At 42.8% G+C, this 22,164-nt stretch overlaps 1 protein-coding gene across 1 annotated transcript in view; it reads left to right on the forward strand.

Moving 5' to 3' along the window:
• Positions 1 to 22,164, forward strand: part of LOC124619512 (astakine-like) — a 109,142-nt gene that overhangs the window by 76,921 nt on the left and 10,057 nt on the right. Inside the window, exon 2 of the mRNA XM_047145958.1 lies at positions 22,012 to 22,134. Within this exon, the coding sequence (XP_047001914.1) occupies positions 22,020 to 22,134 (115 nt within the window). The 5' untranslated portion in view covers positions 22,012 to 22,019. The remainder of the gene's footprint in view (positions 1 to 22,011; positions 22,135 to 22,164) is intronic.

Consider the following 22,164-nt stretch of genomic DNA (forward strand, 5'->3'; position numbering starts at 1 on the left):
AGTTGAGGTGTCTTGTTTGTTGCTGGCTAATTGTTAATGTAGCCGATATCTGTTAGTCTCTGACGCGCCTATCTTGTGTAATTGTTGGCCTGACGTAGAAGCATCAAGCATTGTTGTTGACTGTAGCTCTGATTCTTCTTCTTCCGTGAACTATTGTGTTAGACTTTGTTTTCTCAGTCAACCAGCTGCGTCTATTTTTTTCTTTTGCTGTTGGTTATATCGATGATTGCTTCAATGTGAAGTATTTGCATATTGACTGTACCGTACTTGATCTGGACGAATTGTCATCGGATCTGTCTTTCTTCTAATCAGTCAAAGAAACTGGTACAACTGCCTAATATCGTGTAGGGCCTTCCGCGAGCACGCAGAAGTGCCGCAACATGACGTGGAATGGACTCGACCAACGTCTGAAATAGTGCTGGAGGGAAATGACACCATGAATCCTGCAGGGATGTCCGTAAATGCGTAAGAGTACGAGCGGGTGGACATCTCTTCTGAACAGCACGTTGCAAGGCATCCCGGATATTCTCAATAATGTTCATGTCTGGGGAGTTTGGTGGCCAGCGGAAGTGTTCAAACTCAGAAGAGTGTTCCTGGAGCTACTGTGTAGCAGTTCTGGACATATGGGGTGTCGCATTGTCCTGCTGGAATTGCCCAAGTACGTCGGAATGCACAATGGACATGAATGGATGCAGGTGATCATACCGGATGCTTACGTACGTGTCACCTGTCAAAGTCGTATCTAGGCGTGTCAGGGGTCCCATATCACTCCAACTGCACACGTCCCACACCATTACAGAGCCTCTACCAGCCTGAACAATCCCCTGCTGACATGAAGGCTCCATGGATTTGTGAGGTTGTGTCCGCACCCGTATACGACCATCCTCTCGATACAATTTGAAGCGAGACTCGTCCGACCAGGCAACGTGTTTCCCGTCATCAACAGTCCAGTGTCAGTGTTGATGGGCCCAGGTGAGGCGTAAAGCTTTGAATCGTGCTGTCATCAAGGGTACACGAGTGGGCCTTCGGTTCCGAAACCCCATATCGATGATGTTTCGTTGAATGGTTAGCACGCTGACCCTGTTGGTGGCCCAGCATTGAAATATGCACAGTTTGCGGAAGGGTTGCACTTCTGTCACGTTGAACGATTCTCTTCAGTCGTCGTTTCGTTGGTCCCGTTCTTGCAGGATCTTTTTCCGGCAGGAGCGATGTCGGAGAGTTCTTACCGGATTCCTAATATTCACGGTACACTCATGAAATGGTCGTAGGGGAAAATCCCCACTTCATAGCTACCTCGGAGATGCCGTGTCCCATCACTCGTGCGCCGACTGTAACACCACGTTCAAACTCACTGAAATCTTGATAAGCTGCCATTACAGCAGCAGTAATAGATCTAACAACTGCGCAAGATACTTGTCTTATATAGGCGCTGCCAACTGCAGCGCCCTATTTTGCCTGATTACGTATCTCTGTATTTCAATACGCTTGCCTATACCTGTTTCTTTGGCGCTTCAGTGTATAATCTAACGGGAACGTTTGAACACAGGAAGTCAAGTATTACATTCAGAAATTGTACGTACACGAGATAAACATCAAAATAAAATAAAAATGTTGCTGCAATGATATTGTCTTTCATAGGAATAAGCACTAACGATTGTACTTGTATAGAAAAATAGGAGGATTCAGATCCTGCGTAAGATCTTGAACGTGATAATTCCAATAAAATCTTCGCAAGTTGTGAAAGACATTTGACGTCCACAAGCACACTTCGCCATTTCGGGCTGTAGGTTAAGACCAGCCTTGACGTCAGTGGGAACGCCGACAAGGGGACCAAGGAGGACAAACACGACACCCCACTTATTCCTGCGTGAGCGTGTGAATATGCCAGCAGCATCGCAACGGCACGAAAACCATCCAGTGATAATACGTTCTGGACACCACTTTCATTTAAGCCCTAAATACCAGTGACAGTTGGGGCTGGGAGGAGGAGTGTGGCTGTGTCGACACTCCCTGCTATTATACGGAGACTCTCTGACTAACAAATTAAATCCGTATTAAATTAAATGTAATAGTGATTCTCCTTCTTTGGTTGTAATCATCATCATCGGTTCTCCAATCCATTTGCCCGGGTCTGAATTACGAGCGCTCTCCACTTCCGTCTGTCCATATACTCGTACAATAATCTTCTCTCGGGACTGTATCCCAACTGACTCCTCCTTTTCCTGTATCCCCCATCGCTTGGTCCAGCCATCTTCTCCATAATCTTCTTCTAATCACATCTGAGTATAGCCATTATTTTGTTCTCCTTCCCTCGTCCTTTCATTTGACTTGCCAAATCCATCTCTAATAGGACCCTGTGACTTACTTTCAAGAATGTGTACGATGTACCTTCTTCCCTTAATTTCTTATTTCTTACCATATCCGCCCTAGTTTTATGGACCATAGTTCGTAAGGAGTTCATTTCTGCGGCTTGCACTTTGTTGTCGACCTGTTTGGTTGTTGTGTAAATTTCTAGACGACGTGTTGTTGAGTGTTTGGGAGAGGTAGTATCTTTCGAGTTTGTCTGAATATCTCTTAACCTAAGGCAAACCTAGCTGACTGGCACACATCAGACATCCAACTCTCACTTGTTATCTTCTAGAGCTATCACCTGGGCAATGATGCTGGTGAACTAGACGCACGGTGTGAGGGGAACCTGATGCCTTGCAGGTTTGACAAGGCAGGGGACTACCAAAAGCTAAGGATGCAAACCTCAACCGATAACGTCCAGCAATGTTAGGCCTCGCAGGCCAGCTGAAGGACAAATGACTGCCTTAGACTGCAAAACGAGCCTCTTTTGCTTTTCGTGGTAACTGTTATTTCCGCAGTAAAGTAATGTTGCAAACTCAACACCTGTACTTAAGGATGGCGTGTGAGAGAATGTTTTACATCTACATCTGCATCTACATTGGTACTCTGCAAATCACATTTAAGTGCCTGGCAGAGGGTTCATCGAACCACCTTCACAATTCCCTATTATTCCAATCTCGTAGAGCGCGGAAAGGATAAACACCTATATCTTTCCGTATGAGCTCTGATTTCCCTTATTTTATCATGGTGATCGTTCCTCACTACGTAGGTCGGTGTCAACAAAATATTTTCGCATTCGGAGGAGAAAGTTGGTGATTGGAATTTCGTGAGAAGACTCCGTCGCAACGAAAAACGCCTTTCTTTTAATGATTTCCAGCCCAAATCGTATATCATTTCTGTGACACTCTTTTCCATATTTCTTGATGATACAAAACGTGCTGCCTTTCTTTGAACTTTTTCTATGTACTCCGTCAGTCCTATCTGGTAAGGATCCCACACCGCGCAGCAGTATTCTAAAAGAGGACGGACAAGCATAGTGTAGGCAGTCTCCTTAGTAGGTCTGTTACATTTTTTAAGTGTCCTGCCAAGAAAACGCAGTCTTTGGTTAGCCTTCCCCACAACATTTTCTATGTGTTCCTTCCAATTTAAGTTTTTCGTAATTGTGATACCTAGGTATTTAGTTGAATTTACGGCTTTTAGACTAGACTGATTTATCGTGTAACCGAAGTTTAACGAGTTCCTTTTAGCACTCATGTGGATGACCTCACACTTTTGGTTATTTAGGGTCAACTGCCACTTTTCGCACCATTCCGATATTTCTTCTAAATCGTTTTGCAGTTTGTTTTGATCTTGTGATGACTTTATTAGTCGATAAACGACAGCGTCATCTGCAAACAACCGAAGACGGCTGCTCAAATTGTCTCCCAAAACGTTTATATAGATAAGGAACACCTAAGGGCCTATCACACTGCCTTGGGAACGCCTGAAATCACTTCCGTTTTATTCGATGACTTTCCGTCAATTACTACGAACTGTGACCTCTCTGACAGGAAATTGCAAATCCAGTCACATAACTGAGACGATATTCCATAAGCACGCAATTTCACTACGAGCGGCTTGTGTGGAACAGTGTCAAAAGCCTTCCGGAAATCCAGGAATACGGAATCGATCTGAAATCCCCTTGTCAATATCACTCAGCACTTCATGTGAATAAAGAGGTAGTTGTGTTTCACGGGAACGATGTTTTCTAAAGCCACGTTGACTGTGTGTCAATAGATCGTTTCCTTCGAGGTAATTCATAATGTTCGAACACAATATATGTTCTAAAATCCTGCTGCATATCGACGTCAACGATATGGGCCTGTAATTTAGTGGATTACTCCTACTACCTTTCTTGAATATTGGTGTGACCTTTACAACTTTCCAGTCTTTGGGTACGGATCTTTCGTCGAGCGAACGGTTGTATATGATTGTTAAGTATGGAGCTAATGCATCAGCATACTCTGGAAGGAACCTAATTGGTATACAGTCTAGGCGCTACAGTCTGGAACCGCGCGACCGCTAAGGTCGCAGGTTCGACTCCTGCCTCGGGCATGGATGTGTGTGATGTCCTTAGGTTAGTTAGATTTAAGTAGTTCTAGGTTCTAGGGGACTGATGACCCCGTAGTGCTCAGAGCCATTTGAACTTTTTTTTTTTTAATACAGTCTGGACCAGAATACTTGCTTTTATTAAGTGATTTGAGTTGCTTCACTACTCCTAGGATGTTTACTTCTACGTTACTCATGTTGGCAGTAGTTCTCGATTCGAATTCTGGAATATTTACTTCGTCTTCTTTTGTGAAGGCATTTCGGAAGGCTGTGTTTAGTAACTCTGCTTTGACAGCACTGTCTTCGATAGTATCTCCGTAGTTATCTCGCGGAGAAGGCATTGATTGTTTCTTGACGCTAACATACTTCACATACGACCAGAATCTCTTTTGAATTTCTGCCAGGTTTCGATACAAAGTGTCTCAGCAGTGTTGTCGGTAGGTGCCCCGGCCTAGACTGCGGGTCCGAGGGTGGCGACGGCAGCGCCAGTGGTAGGCGGCGGTAGTAGGCGGAACAACGGGCCATTATTCCGCTACAGGCCCTCCGTCTGCATGCGGCAAACGGCGCCCACCATGGTCGCCAGCTCGGCATAGTCCCGCTCTATTGTGCGCTTTGAGGACTCGAAAATTGTAGTAGGTTGGAAAAGTGGGGCACATCCGTTCTTTGTTACTGGTTCGATGACTGGAACTATTATGGGTTTGAAACTTCCCAGCAGATTAAAACTGTGTGTCGGAGGGAGATTCGAACTCGGGCCCTTTGCCTTTCGCAGGAAAATGCTCTACTAGTTGAGCTACCCAAGCACGACTCGCGACCCATCTTCACACCTTTAGTGCCGCCAGTACCTCGTCTCTTACCTTCCAGACTTCGGAGAAACTCTCCTGCAGAATGAATTGGTGATTGGAAGTATCACTCAGTCAGCCTGAAGGAAGAGACGAAACTAATTTAGAGGGTTGCTGTGTACCATCATCAAGACAACTTGACGTGTTTGTTATGTTGTGACCGATCGGCAGGAACCCTGTTGAATACTACATAGGTTTGTTGCATATATTCCAATCTCTGTCTTTCATTGCAGTTTTTGCCCTCTACAGCTCCCTCTAGAACCACGGAAGTTATTCTCTGATGTCTTAACACATGTCCAATCATCCTGTTAGAAGAGTAACACTGTTGCTCGTATGCCGACTCGCCAAATATCCTTCTTGTTCAAATTTTGTTTGTATCGTAGTTTAGTCTTGATTTCTTGTTACACCTGAAGTCTTGTCCCAAATTAGTGTACATGCTTGGAGGTATGAACCGTCTATGCAACCAACTGAAGGCAGTCTGTTTGTTGCCATACGCGTTTCGCTTCATTTATTTGGAAACCATCATCAATGGCCTGTAATACATGTTTTCTTTTTTACCTACCATAAATGTATTATGTGGTAGATATAATATGCTGCTATATTACATTTTGTAGTGTCTTTCTCTTGTCTTTTAGGTTAAAATCAACGTTTGCAGAGCAAAGTTCGTAATCTGAACTTATCGTTCGGTGTTACTTACGATTTCCAAATCTGTTAACACATGTGTGTGGTCCTAGAATGTATTCGTTAGTTTCCATACTCCAGCTGGCCGATTTCTGGCATTACGAACTTTGTGCTACAAAAGCTGATTTTAACCTAAAAAGCAAGAGAAAGACACTACAAAATGTAATACAGCTGCATATTATATCTACCACATAATACGTGTATTGCATGTAAAAAAGGAAAATGTATTACAGGCCACTGATAATGCTTCCCGGATAAATGAAGCGAAACGTTTATGGCAACAAACAAACTGCCTTCAATTGGTTGCATAGACGGTACATACCAAGAATTTAAAGCACCTAAGGGAAAGACGGCAAACAGAAAGAAAGTGACAATAGTGTCCTTGCGTTGCTGTGAAAGTTTATGTTGTTACCTTAATATACACACGAGCAAGGACGATGTTGAGTTTGAAACATCGCTGATTTTATGTTGCAGTGGCTTTACACAGTTTTACTTTTAAGCGAATTAATCGCAGGAACATCCTTTTTTCTTTGTATGAAGATATTGCCATAAGTTTCTTTATTGTGGGATCTGCAGCATTTATTGTTACAGTTTTGATGTTAAGTTTATTTATGTTGCTCCTCATTACTTACGTCTTTCTTCGCTTTGCTCTCAGTCAATATTATGTGTCCATTAACTGTTCAGCAGGTCCTGCATTTCCTCACACTCACTGAGTACCACAACACCATCAGCGAATCTTATCACTGATATCCTTTCGTCCTTTATTTTAATCTACCTCTTGAACTTTCCTTTTATACCTATCATTCCTTCTTCGATGTATATATTGAACAGTAGAGGCGGAAGACTGCATCCCTGTGTTACACAGATTAAATCCCAGCACTTCATTCTTCGTGTTCCTACCCGAGCATAATATTTTCGCTGTTCACGCAATAAAACTTCAACATCAGATATGAGGTTTAGATTTGTTACTTCTTTACTATAAACTCTACTCCTAAGAGATTTTGCAAACAGTATCCACATAAACCACTAACTGTAGTGCAAAGTTACGTCATTGCACGATACATAGTCCAAGAGATAGGACGTTATAAACACTGCGTGAAACTCTTGACTTTTTTATTAGAATGAAATGATAATTAAATCGAAACCCTTAGCTGCCGACCGGTGTTGTTGATATACATCACTGGGGACAGGTGAAAATGTGTGCCCCGACCGGGACTTGAACCTGGTAGGGGCATACATTTTCACCTGTCCCCAGTGATGTATATCAACAACACCTGTCGGCAGCTAAGGGTTTCGATTTAACTATCATTTCATTCTAGAGAAGCTGCACGGTCATCAATGGTATCTGTTCTTTCGGGAACAGATACCATCTTCATATTTTTTATTAGACTATGGCTGAATAATTCTACACTAATAAAACCAACATAATTAGGTTTTATCATCCTGAATCATAAAAGTTTCACATACTTAACGTCAAATATTAGACACACTAACCCACCTGTAAAGTAATCGCACTTTGAAGTTGCTTTCTACATGAGAGTCAGATTATTTAAAGAATCAGGATTACGAGGCTACAGGTACTGTAACAAATTTACCGTAGTGAGGTAGCTCTGGAGTCCTACAATTGGCCTTATGACCCCTCTTACAGATTCTAATAAACTGCGCCTCTTTCCTATCTATACATGAAAATAAGCCAGCACCATACTACTGCATCGCAGCATAAAACTTTATTTAGCTGCGCTCCACAGTATTTAGATAATTAATTAATTACAACATGCCGTTCAAACCACTATAGATTCCTAAATATCTAAAAATAGTAATTATTTACACACAAATTTATTTTTCGGAGAATACTACTGGCTTCATCTAATTACCCAGCATGTACGTTAGCGTTGTAACAGTTTCATATCTCTTCTTGAGCTGGTACTTTTAACATCGTCGCCCATTAACTGAGATTTAATTATTTAACTTGCAATTAATATGAAAGGTAATTTCGGGTTGTGAACTCTTTTTATGTTCAAATGAAAATCAATGGCGGCAACGTTATAAAAAACGGAAGCCTCTGTCATTAAATGACTGACTTAATTCTGAACTTTCACGAAAGTTAATGCAATTTCTTCTGAAAGTTTTCGCTTGGAGAGGAAATATTTTGGTAAAATATGTTACTGACCCTGAATTTAAATACGTTTCCTTGCGGAAGTTAGTATTAAATTTATTCCTGATATTAAAGTGATTGCAGGTTCAATAGTATTTCACAGCAAAAGACTTCGGCGCATGAAATGGTGCACGTAAACTATAATAACCAAAAGAAATGCTTCCGCATTTAAGAAACACACAAAATTATGAATCTATAAAGGGAGGAGAGGTTTGTAAATGAAATATGGTTAAACTTTAACAGTATATTTCAAGGAAATAATTGTCAACTTACTCTATTCGCCACAGCAAACATTTGATGGCTAATATTTTAAACAAAAGATCGTCTACATGAAACGCGCGATGTTCAAATGAACGCACTAGATGTTCTGATTACTAATAGCAGTTGCAGTTGCAAACAATCAAGTAACAGTCCAAGAAACATCTCCTACGACCATTTCATCAACCCGCAGAGTTAATTGCGTAACATGAATCAAGTTAACCAAGAGAGTAAAGAGCAAAAAGGAAAGAGCAAAAGAGAGCTGTTCCCTTGTTTCACTACTATTTATACTAATTACACGTTATGATTTACACATTATGATCTTTGTATGATTACCGATATATTATCCAGAGATGTCTGTCATAGTTACATTATCTGGGGTAAATTTCGCGAAAACATTTGTGACATTATAAACTGTACTATTTGATCAAGTGCATCAGTGAAAGCCATAACTTACAGGGAGGAGTTTTGAATACTATTTTAAAACTCAAAACTGCCCATCACCTTTTCTTCGCGGTGGTACGTGGCTACCGTTTCTGTACCCTTGAAAGTGGCATATAACATATACAAAGATGAAGATTGTAGCATAAAACAGGAAATTTCGGGACAAGAAAACTGTAGAGAAATGTAGGAAAGCCAGCAGGGGACTGACGGTTCGTAAGGGCTAATCACTGGAAAAATCACTGGAATTGTAACAACCGTAAAATGTTTGGAAGTAACAGCCCAGAGCGACCTTAAACGGAACAAACACATAAAACCAGTAGTAGAAAAAGTAAGTTTCAGAATGACAATCACAAGAATAATTCTAAGAAAGAGGATGTCATTTGCGAAGGAGGTACGAGGTGACTTAAAAAGGTAAGTTACATATTATTATGGCAGGTCAAATAACTTTTCTGAAATACTGTTCCATACTTCAAAGTGGCACAAGTGCGTGATGCTGTTTTCAAACAATAGCCAAGGCTTTCCAAACGATAGTCGGGACGTTTTAGCAATGGTTCAGTTCCACGACGGTAGGAATTCTTTCCATCGTCACGGAGCCATTCGAAAACCGCCGTGTGAACGTCCTCATCGTCGAAATACACTATGTGATCAAAAGTATCCGGACACCTGGCTGAAAATGACTTACAAATTCGTGGCGCAAAAAAACAAGGGGTGCAAACCCCCTGCATGAAAAACACGACCATACCATAACACCAGCGCCTCCGAATTCTACTGTTGGCACTACACACGCTGGCAGATGACGTTCAGCTGGCTTTCGCCATACCCACACCCTGCCATCGGACCGCCACATTGTGTACCGTGATTCGTCACTCCACACAACGTTTTTCTGCTGTCCAGTCGCCCACTGTTTACGCTCCTGACACCAACCGAGGAATCGTTTGGCATTTACCAGCGTGATGTGTGGCTTATGAGCAGCCACTCGACCATGGAATTCAAGTTTTCTCACCTCCCGCCTAACTGTCATAGTACTTTCAGTGGATCATGATGCCGTTTGGAGTTCTTGTATGATGGTCTGGATAGATGTTGCCTATTACACATTACGACAATCTTCAACTGTCGGCGGTCTCTGTCAGTCAACAGACGAGGTCGGCCTATACGCTTTTGTGCTCCACGTGTTCACGTTCTCACTTCACTATCGCATCGGAAACAGTGGACCTAGGGATGTTTAGGAGTGTGGAAATCTCGCGTACAGACGTATGACACAAGTGACATCCAGTCACCTGACCACGTTCGAAGTCCACGAGTTCCGCGGAGGGCGCCATTCTGCTCTCTCACGATGTCTAATGACTACTGAGGCCGCTGATATGGGAGTACCTGGCAGTAGATAGCAGCACAATGCACCTAATATGAAAAACGCATGATTTTGGGGGTGTCCGGATACTTTCGATCACAGAGTATATCTGCGATTGTTGTCAATCAGTTCCTAGACGGCCTGGACATTGTCGTCTGGCGGCGATATCGATGGCGTTCTTTCCCAGTAAGCATTACTCACTTCTATGCGGCCTTAGTCAAATTGTTGGCATCATTTCAATACAACAGGACGCGAGATTACATTTGGTCCATATACCGCCGAAATCTGTGTGCAGTTTAGACGTTTTGCCCACGTGAATCGCACTGTCTCTCGTACTTATGGAGTACGTTTCCAGTTGCTGCCTCATTGAGATGGTCATAACTCCTGTGGCAGACGTTATTTAAGAAGCGTTGACTATCACGTGGAAGTTTACTGTGAAAATTTCGAGAGCGTACGTCCGAAGAAGAGTCGGAGGATATACTGCTTTCTACCACACACGTCTCGTGAAATTACTCTGGGAGCCCAATGGAAATCCGAGGTATTCGAAGAATACGGAGGCTTACTGGCAATCACTCTTTCGCATGCTATTTGCGATTGGAGCAGCAAATATGTAATATGGAATATAGACGTAAATGATGATTGAGAAGAGCATCCAGCCATTTCAAATACTAGGGCCCAGAAAACATATTTCTTTTCCGTATTAACGGGTTCATTACACTGATAAGCCAAAACATTACGACGATTGTCCACGGCAAGAGCGAATGCTGCATGATGGCAATGAAAACGCGTGACGCTTTAAGGAAAGTTTATTAGCAGGTCAGAGAAAAATAGGGAATCTTTCTAGCGAGGGTGCGAACCGCAATTGGACAAATTCCCTGATACGAGCGACTGTGTCAAAGGGCAGACTGTTAAGGCCTGGCTTCTGCGAATGGGCATCTCGGAAACAGCGAAACTGGTCGGCGGTTCGCTTGCTACGGTTGCGAGCATCTAATGTAAGCGACTGAAGGACTGTGAAACCGCGAGAAGACGAGAAAGTGTTGGAAATCCACGCCTCCTCATCACAGAACGTGGAGACCAGAGGCTTGCCTACAACGCAGAGCAGGGTAGATAGTGATTTGTGGCAGATCTCATATCAGAGTACATTACCGGTTCAGGCATTTCAGAACACACCTTTCAGTGTACATTGTTGTACTTGGGGCTCTGCACCAGACGACCCCACGTCTTCCCATATTGCCCTAACAACATAGTAAATTAGGATTGCAAGGGCTACGGGATCATCGAGATTGGACCGTGGATCAACAGAAACGTGTCGCCTGGTTGGATGAATCGCTGGTCTTGTGGTCGTGTCCAAACATGCCGTCAACCAGGCGAACGACTGCTCGAAAGAATGCACCGTGCCATGGGCGCAGGTCCGTGTACGTTGTAGTATGCTATGGGGGCATTCATATGAGCATCCCTGGACCTGTGGTAGGAGTGTAAGGTGCTGTGACATCTGTGAATGACGTGAATATCATTTCGGACCACCCGCATCCCTTCATCGTTGATGTCTTCCCTGACGCCTCAAACCTTCCCGTCTCCTCTATATCTCTTTTGTTATGCAATCTTCCCTTCTACAGTAACCTATGAAACCTTCCCTTAGGATTTCTATCTCTTGCATAATAATAACAAATGAAATCTTCCCTTTGAAATTAATTCTCTTTCTCAACAATAATAAGTGCAGTCTTCGCATACAAATTTAAATGCTGCTTATTAAAAGTGATTTGCTAATTATTTCGACGAAACATAGAATGTGTCGTCGTCGTGGGTCTCAGTCTTTACCTACAATAAGCCAAAACTGTTCCTTACCTTTTTTACTGTTACTGGATCGCCATCTGACTGCTACATCGAACTGCGACGTGAATATACTTACTCTGTTTTACTATATTAGCTGCTGGTGGGCTGTCATAATAAGTGGCTGTATTTATTACCAAAGCTGACGTTATTCTTTAATAGCAAAGCTGACGTTATTCTTTAATTAATTTGACTAAAGTTACGTAATTCATTGTTAAACTTTTTCTTGACAACAATAAAATTTTGCAAAGTTTTACGTTGATGGTTTTTGGGATGGATAATAATCTGTAATGCAATATTGCTGGAAAAAATTAATTATATTCTGAAAACGATTCTTCAGGTATTTACTGTTAGTAATGAAATGATTTTACAAACATTCAAATGGGACTTACTTTTTACAATAATCTTACAACTAGCATTGCGCAAACATACCTTCAGTAGTCTTGAGTTTCTCAAAAAAATAATTCAATAATATTAGTTCATCTTATGATAATAGTTAGCTGATGTCTCTGTACATACGTTTATAATATCTTGTAAATCACAGCTGGTGGCTGGCAGGCACATCGCTCCTCTCAACCTCTCGCTTCAGACCTGCTACCGACTCACTTCTTATCTCGCTTACTACTGACTTCCTGCGAACGCTAAAATGCGGTCTCTCCTGCCAACAATGCTTTCTGGTGCAGACAATCGCTGCTACCATTACAAAATGTATCAATGCGCGGTCTTTCCCGCTCTTTTCTTAAAATGTATCCATACGCGGTCTCTCCCGCCCTTTTTAAAATTATATCAATGTGCGATCTCTGCCGCCAACAATACTTTGGTGGAGACATTCCCTGCTACCATAATTATTTCCAAAATGACAAATATTAATTATTCCTACTTAATCCTATTTATAAAGTATAAACATCTTTCATAAATTGTGGTTCGACAATAGACAATAGAAATATACACGTCTTACACGCCGATGGCCAGAATCGTGTTGCAGTGGTTTGAGGAGCATGATAATGAAGTCACGTAGATCTTTTGACCATCAAGTTTGCCTGGACTAAAACCTATGGAACACATCTGATATCTGGGACACTATAGGACTTCGTCTCCGCACCCACAAGTCCCTGGGCCGCAATTTACGGGAGCGTCTGGTGCCACATACCTCCGTAAACCTATCGAGGGCTTGTCGAATCAATGCCGTGCAGAATCGCTGCAGTATTGCGCTTCAAAGGTGTACTAACTCATCAACGTGCATAGCATGTGGAGGAAAAAATGTCATATTTCAGTGCTGCCACCATTACTAGAGATTAACAACATGTTGGGATGTGAGGAGGGTCTGCAACTGTGTTCCAAGCTGAGAGCGGTTGCGCACTAGGCGCTCGTTAAGTCACGGAGCATTACGCTATCACGGCAGGACGGGAAAACGACGGTAGACACAATGAAGGAATAACTTCGACACAAAAACAAGCAGCAGGGCACGATAAGACACGAGGCGGTATTCCCTCGGGCGTAGGCGGCTGCTCTAGCTGCTTCTCGGAGACACTCACGTGCCGCCAGTCGTGATGCGTTAAGGCAGTGTGTCAAGAGTGTGACCTTGTCCCTTGCATGCTAAGCAGCTGTGCGGCGGAGAACCTGCTCCCGTCGCTTTCAAGTGGGCCGCGACTCAGCGACTGAAAAAAGAGAGGGTGCCAACAGCGAGGACGATATAGTACACGGCCAGTGGCTTCTACGGACACCTTTGCTTGACGTTGTTGTGCACAGAGAGAATGTAGCACCAGGGAATTGTTGGGAAATAAAGGAAGATCTTCAGATACAGGACGAACATTCTGGTGCGTCAGCTGACAGTTGACGCTCAACATACACTAATGGCCATTAAAATTCCTACACCAAGAAGAAATGCAGATGATAAACGGGTATTCATTGGACAAACATATTATACTAGAACTGACATGTGATTACATTTTCACGCAGTTTGCGTGCATAGATCCTGGGGAAGCAGTACCCAGAACAACCACCTCTGGCCGTAATAACGGCCTTGATACGCCTGGGCATTGAGTCAAACAGAGCTTTGATGGCGTCTACAGGTACAGCTTCAACACGATACCACAGTTCATCAAGAGTAGTGACTGGCGTATTATGACGAGCCAGTTGCTCGGCCACCATTGACCAGACGTTTTAGTTGGTGAGAGATCTGGAGAATGTGCTGGCCAGGGCAGCAGTCGAACATTTTCTGTATCCAGAAAGGCCCGTACAGGACCTGCAACATGCGGTCGTGCATTATCCTGCTGAAATGTAGGGTTTCGTAGCGATCGAATGAAGGTTAGAGCCACGGGTCGTAACACATCTGAAATGTAACGTCCACTGTTCAAAGTGCCGTCAGTGCGAACAAGAGGTGACCGAGACGTGTAACAAATGCCACCCCATACCATCACGCCGGATGATACGCCAGTATGGCGATGACGGATGCACGCTTCCAATGTGCGTACAGCGCGATGTCGCCAAACACGGATGCGACCATCATGATGCTGTAAACAGAATCTGGATTCTTCCGAAAAAATGACGTTTTGCCATTCGCGCACCCAGGTTCGTCGTTGAGTACACCATCGCAGGCAGCGTCAAGGGTAACCGCTGCCGTGGTCTCCGAGCTGATAGTCCATGCTGCTGCAAACGTCGTCGAACTGTTCGTGCAGATGGTTGTTGTCTTCGTGGTGTAGCAATTTTAATGGCCAGTAGTGTAAATAAAGTTTTAAGGCTTACAGCTGACTATTTCATTTTTACGGACAGTATTTCAACGAAAGACATAATCAGCTTCATCTTTATGTAGCGCTCATTACTCCTCCAGCTCCATTTATAGCTATTATTTTATTTGCAATCAATTTCGGTGTCTCATTACATCATCTTCGGGCTGTTCTATGATACCAGCTGATCATGTGGATATCGGACGTGAATGGCAGCTGTACATCTATTAGCGTAAGGAGGAAAGTAGATTGAGCATAGCCGACATCGACTTTTGTACCCTCTATGAGGTCATAATGATGGTTACTCGGTTTCCACATGACCATCTGATATCTATAGGGCGAGACGACCAATGATCTCTTCAGTGCAGAAGGCCGACAGGCTCGAAGTTTTACGGGAATCGGCGAAATGCCGCCGGTAATGAGGATAATGGGCTTAGGGAGACTACATCAGCATCGTGTGGATAAGTTGGGAATTTGAATCTGACGGGAGGCGTGCTGGGATAGACAGTGCATTTGCAATGACTGTTGTGTCCAGTTAGCTCAGTGCTCAGTGTATCTGCTTACTTAAAAGGAGACCAGGGTTCGAATCCCGGGCAGGCACAAATTTCCAACTTTCCCCATTGATTTCAATTAATGCCTGCTCGCAGCCAGTGTCGGTAATTCCTTTGTGTCTTAAAATAAGATCTGTAAATATGGCAGAAGGTGTGATCCTTAAGGACCCTTCACAGCACTGAATATTTATTGCACGGTAATAAGTAATGTGCGATAGTACTGACCATCTAAGAACGGTATCGACTGTTTACCAATATGTTAAAGAAGATTGTAAAGGTTTAAAAATATTGACGCTCTTTCAACATATTGTGCAATATATTGTACCGTGTAAGGGACCGACAGAAACTCATTCTCCTCCGCGAATAACTTTAAAAAATGTACATGGCAAAAGATCAGAAAGTGGACTGGTAGATGTGCATGAAAGGATCATGTACTACTTTAATCTTTGAATTCATAAAAGAATATGACCCCGGTTTTTACTACCCTGAAACATTACCCCTTTGTATGAAATCTGAGCTACATGTGAATAAAGATACAAAGGAATTATGACATGTAGTTGCTAGTGGGTATTGATTTACATGAATAGGGAAAGTTGAAAATTTGTGCCGGACGGGGAAACGAATCCCTTCCGTCAGGTGCAAATTCTCAAATTATCCACACGCTACTGACGTAATGCCTCTGCCCATTATTCTCATTACTCGCGGCGTTTCGCCGAATCCCCATGTCAGAAAGAACAGGCACCATATATACAAGTGAATAAACTAGTCTCACTAAGTTTGTTGTAAATTTAGTGCAGGCAACATCTTTCTCAAATGGGTGTTAAAAAACAAGAGTTAAACCAAGAGAAAGGCGAAAACGTAATCCCGACAAAAGAACTCTTGCAGCTACTAACTATACGTGTGTTTGAATTACACTTTTTAGGTATAATTCGTGCTATGCAAATGTGTTTGCACTTTGTTTCCCACAACACCTAGCAAATTGAAAAGATCACAGCCAGTGTGATAGCAACATTTTAACGTCGCCTCCGCAACCACATGTCTAGAAACTGGGTGGTGATCCATTGTGGATGTGGGACAGCGGCTGGTCAATATTTAACAAGTAAAATCGCCAAACAGTAACGCAGTTAGAGAAGTTATTTTATTTTAGTTTCACAACCAGTTTCGGCAATTCAATATGCCATCTTCAGTCCCCATGTGCACCTCACGTACAAACGTTCAAATGAGTCGTTATCGGCATACTGGAGCAATCGGTATCTGGATTATGTGACCAAGTTACCCAGCGTTGACAGGCAGTTGTAAGTAGTGAATGAGAATAATTATTGATGACTGAAGTCTCTATTACGTGTATCGATTGTGCATATTAAGCATATGGAAAAACGCTACGAATTTGTGCACCAATTCATTGCAAGGCACCGCACGGTTCATGGCGGAGGGTACCTTTCATCACAACTATTCCACTTGCAAATGGCGCGACCCCTAATTTCTCTTATTTTCATGGTTCTTCAGCGAAATGTACGTTGATGGCAGCAGAATCGTTCTGCAGTCAGCTCAAATGCGAGTTCGATAAAATTTTGTCAACAGTATCACTCTCCTTTTCTCCAGGGATTCTCATTTTAGGTCATGTGGCATCTCTGTAATGCTGGCATGCTGATCGAACCGACCAGTAACAAATGTAGCAGCACGCCTTTGAATTGTTTCGATCCTTCCTTCGTGTTGCTATTGCTCTGCAGCGTTACGCCTAGATATTTAATCGATGAGACTGTGTCAAGCTGCACACTACTAACGCTGTATTCTAACATTACGGGATCATTTTTCCTACTCATCTGCATTAATTTACATTTTTTCTATGTTTAGACCAAGCTGCCACTCATCACAGCAAGTAGAAATTTTTGTCTAAGTCGTCATGTATCATCCTATAGTCACTCAACGACGATACCTCCTGTTCACCACAGCATCATCAGCAAGCAGTGGTAGATTTCTACTCATCCTGTCTGACAGATAAGTTACGTATACAGAAAATGATAACGGTCCTGTCACACTTCCCTGGGACATTACTGACGGTACCCTTGTTTCTGATGAATACTCACCGTCGAGGAAAACGTATTGAGTTGTGTTAGTTAAGAAGTCTTAGTCACTCACATATCTTGGAACCAAATTCGTATGCTAAGACCCTCCTCATTAATAGTCTGGCATGGGGTACCGCGTTAAACGCTTTCTGGAAATATAGAATATAGAATCTTCCTGTTGATCTTCATGGTTTGCGGGATATCGCACGAGAAGAGGGCAAGCTGAGTTTCGCACGAGTCATGCTTTATAAATCCGTGCTGATTTATGGGCAAAAGCATTTCTGTCTCACGGAAAATTTTTATATTCAAACTCAGAATGTGTTCAAGAACTCTGCAGCAAACTGATGTTAAGGATATCGGTCTGTAATTTTGCGGCTCCATTCTTTTACCCTTCTTATGTACAGGAGCCACCTGCTCTTTTTTCCAGTCCCTTAGGACTTTGGACTGGCAGAGAGATTCGCCATTAATGCAAGCTAAGTAATGGACCAATGCCGAGCTGGCAGCCTTCTCCATCCAGACCTGGTGACTTATTTGTTTTCAACTTTCTCAGCTGTTTCTCTACGCCAGTGATGCCTCCATGGAGAGCCTGTGCAACAAGCGATGGCATGTTTGTATGGACCTTCTTCGTGAACCATTTCTTATACGTGGAATTTAAAACATCAGCTTGTCTTTTGCTGTCCTCTGCTGCCATCCAAGACTGGTCGATGAGTGACTGGATAGAAGCCTTCCAACAGCTTAGCGGTTTTACGGATGACCAGAATTTTCTCAGATTATCGGCAATATCTTTCGTTAAGATATAACAGTAGAAGTGCTGGCATGCTTCAGGCATCCATCTTCTTACAAACGCACGAATTTCTACTAACTTTTGCCTGTCGACATTAGTGTGTTCGTTGTTGAAACGAGAGTGCAACAGTCTGTGCTTCCTCAGTATTTTCCGATTTTTTTTTATTAAAACGGGCCAAGAGAAATCTACTAGTATCAGACAAAGCCTCTATTTGAGGAAGAAATTTCTCAGAATGAACAATTGGTAGTGAAACATGGACTGTGGAGAAACCGGAACAGAAGAGAATCGAAGCATTTGAGATGTGGTGCTACAAACGAATGTTTAGAATTAGATGGACTGATAAGGTAAGGGATGAGGAAGTTCTCCGGAGATCAGCTAGGAGGGGAATATATGGAAAACACTGACAAGAAGAAGGGACAGGATGATGTGACGTTTGTTAAAAGATGAGGGAATAACTTTCATGGTACTACAGGGAGCTGCAGAGGCTAAAAACTGTAGAGGAAGTAAGAGACTGGACTACATCCAGCAAATAAATGAGGATGTAGGTTGCAAGATGTACTCTGAGATGAAGAGGTTGGCACAGGGGAGGAATTTGTGGCGGCCAGCATCACCTAAGACTGATGACTCTAATAATAATAACAATAATAATAATTATTATTATCCACTGGTGTCCAAAATTAGAGAAACAAACGGAAATTTTGCAAGGTTACGTTTATTTTGCCACAAAACAGTATGAACAGGTGATAGTAAAGTAGAAACAATGTAAACAATACAGAACGTAAACATGCATAGAGGTAGACAATCATGTTCGTTGTTTTTTCCAACTTGTCGAATTTGCACACACATTCTGACAAGTTGTTAGTGTGCTCAGTATGGGGTATGACCAACTCTGGCAACAATGCAGGCCTGATATCGACTGGGAACTCTGTAAATCATGTCTGATGTTGCGACAATAACGCCCGTTAGTCCTACAGACCTACTGGCAAGTCATGGAGAGTGGTTGGTGGATGCAGGTGTGATGCGACGCGTCTCCATAGTGCATCCCAGACATGCTCTATGGCATTCAAATCGGGAGAGCGGGCAGGTCACACCGTGCGTGCAATATCTTCAGTTTCCAAGGAAACATTAACCACGTGTGCTCTAAGAGATCGAGCATTATCGTCCATCAGTACGAAGTCTGGGCGCACAGCTCCTCGCAACAACCACTCGTGAGGTCCCAAGGTTTCGTCACCAGTAAAACCTTGCTGATTCCCCCATACAATTTTGTGAAGAGGTGTTCGACTGGCCAATATAATCCCTGCTCGCATCATTAGGGATCCTCCTCGATATCGGTCTGTTTCCACAATGTCTGGATGCCGAAATCGTGTTGCACGTTCACTCCAGATGCGAATCCGTCGAGAATCACTCTCCAGACAAATTCGGGACTCATCTGTAACAAGACCATTGACCCAGTGTTCGACCGTCCAGATGGCATGTTGACGACTCCGCTCTAGCCGTTCTCCTCAGTGAAGACGCGTCGGAGGTACACAAACATCGGATCTCCTACAGTAAACACCACTCTGTCAAAGCCTTATGTACACCGTTTGCCTCGAAATAACACGTCCATTGGATGCTATGAGGTCAGATGCCAGTTGCAGTGCAGTACCTAGGCGGTGCTGTCGTGCCCTTACAGCCAAAACTGGTCCTCTCTCTCTGATGTCAGAAATGGTGGGACCTGGCCTGGTATTCGGGATAGAGTTTCGGTCTCTGTAAACGCCACGTCCGAGAAGTAACAGAATGATTCACGTTAAGCCGTCGGGCCACATCAGTTTGCGACTGTCCTGCTTCCATTCTTCCTACGACTCTCCACCACAGGGAGGCTGGTAGGCGTCTTCTGTGCCAAGGTGCACCGTTTGTGGCTGTGTACGCGGTGATTGTGGATATGGGACTACGCGGCAAACAGTATGCCATTTGAGAGGTGCCATGACGCCACGGCTGGAGTGGTTGTCCGTTGACCGGAGTGCCATCTTCCGTGCAGGACACATTCGTACGGACATCTGATGACAGTTTGTACCATTATATCGTGAATTAAACAGAGGACGGGGAAATAGAGGTTTATTGCTTTAATTTGGGACACCAGTGTTTTAAACCACGGTAGGTCTTTTCTGTCCTTAATCCATTTACTCATATATTAAAATTATCCAGGCTAGTGCCCATTTACAAGAAAGGAAGCAAAAATTGCCCATCTAGCTATCGCCCAATATCTCTGACACCTATTTTATCTAAAGTTTTGGAATCCATCATCAACTCCCAGTCGTTGATTATCTGACATGTAATAACATTATTACTGCGGTACAATTTGGCTTTAGGAAGGGCAAATCCACAGTCCATGCCATTGACTCCCTGATTAAAAAAGTGCTTAATGCTTATGAAGGAAAAAATTTTGCTCAAGCTACCTTTTGTGATCTTAACAAAGCCTTCGATTGTGTGGAGCACATTTCACTCCTCAGCAAACTAGTGTATTATGGAATCACAAACAGTGAAGTTGACAACATCTTCGAACCTTTCCTCAGCAACCGTAAACAAATTGTTTGTATTGGTTAACAGAGATCACAGCTAGCTGAAGTTAAGCGCAGTGTGCCACAAGGCTCAGTATTAGGACCTCTGCTATTTATCCTAATGACAAACTATCTACCATCTTACATAAATACTCCCTCCATTCTCTATGTAGATGATACCACTTTTTTCAGTATCAGCTCAGACATGGATATGCTCCAAACTGTCACAAATGAGACAATTTCACAAGCATCAGTCTGGTTTCGAGCTAATGGGTTGCTGCTTAACGAGAGTAAAACTCAAAAGATTCTATTTAGATTAAGAGATCTGCCAGTAGCAGACTTCATGGATAGTGTGTTAAGTTCTTAGGTATTGTTATAGATAGTAAATTGACTTGGGAGCCACATATTAAATACATTAGTGCAAGGCTGTCTAGAGTGGTGTATTTGTTAAGGATTTTAAAAAACCATGTACCTGCGGCCTATGTAAGATCGGCCTACTTCGGTTTTTTTTTCAAAGCAATATATCTTATGGGCTTTTAATATGGGGCAATAGCTGACACCTACAGGACATTTTGGTGCTTCAGAAGAAAGTAATTCGAATTATCACAAACAGTGATAAACTGGCCCACTGCAAACCACTGTTTATCAACTTAAAAATTGTAACTGTTATAAACTTGTATATTTACACTGCCCTACTGCATATAAAGAGCAACTTATCAGAATACCAGCGTAGAAGAGATGCACACTCTCATGGAACCAGAAATAGTGGCCATCTTGACATACCTTACAACAGATTATCAAAGTCACTGAACAGCTACGAAGTGGTGGGTATGAAGATGTTTAACAAACTGCCACTAGAATGGGTAGAGACTCCATTAGATTTATTTAAAGACAAATTATTCAGTTGGTTAGCTACGAATCCTTGCTACTCACTTCAGGAATTTTATGACTGTAAAATATCACAGTGGTACCGGTTTGGAGAGTACAGCTTAATTTCTTTAACTGAGTAATTTACGATGCAATGTTTTCATATTATTTGATTTTAAATGCTGTATTTTATGGAAAACCAACAGTGACATATTGATCTTCATGTATATACGCTGTATAACTTGTATATATGTAACTTGACTTAGTCAATTGCTGTAATAGCTAAACGACAATAAAATTTCATTCAATTCAATTCAATTCAGTACATACTTGTCCATGTCGCGATTTATAATCAGTTTAAACTTTGCCCGTAATTCCTTTTCGCCCATCATATTGGAATTAAATGATGTCCATTCATTGTCTAAGTGGGAAACTAACAATTGCAAGTGCATAACTCTTGAAGAATGTGTCGGCTGGTGTTGTTGCAGGTGCCACCATGAGGACCGCTGTAGTCGCCATCTTTGCTGTTACCATCGTGCTGAGCGCGCAAGCGCAGTACGATCCCTGCGGCAAGGGCGAGCCATGTCCCGATGGCGAGTGCTGCATGATCAGTAAGTACTCCAGACGACCCTTCCTGGTAC

The sequence above is a fragment of the Schistocerca americana genome, chromosome 6 (assembly GCF_021461395.2).
Source record: "Schistocerca americana isolate TAMUIC-IGC-003095 chromosome 6, iqSchAmer2.1, whole genome shotgun sequence".
Lineage (NCBI taxonomy): Eukaryota > Metazoa > Arthropoda > Insecta > Orthoptera > Acrididae > Schistocerca > Schistocerca americana.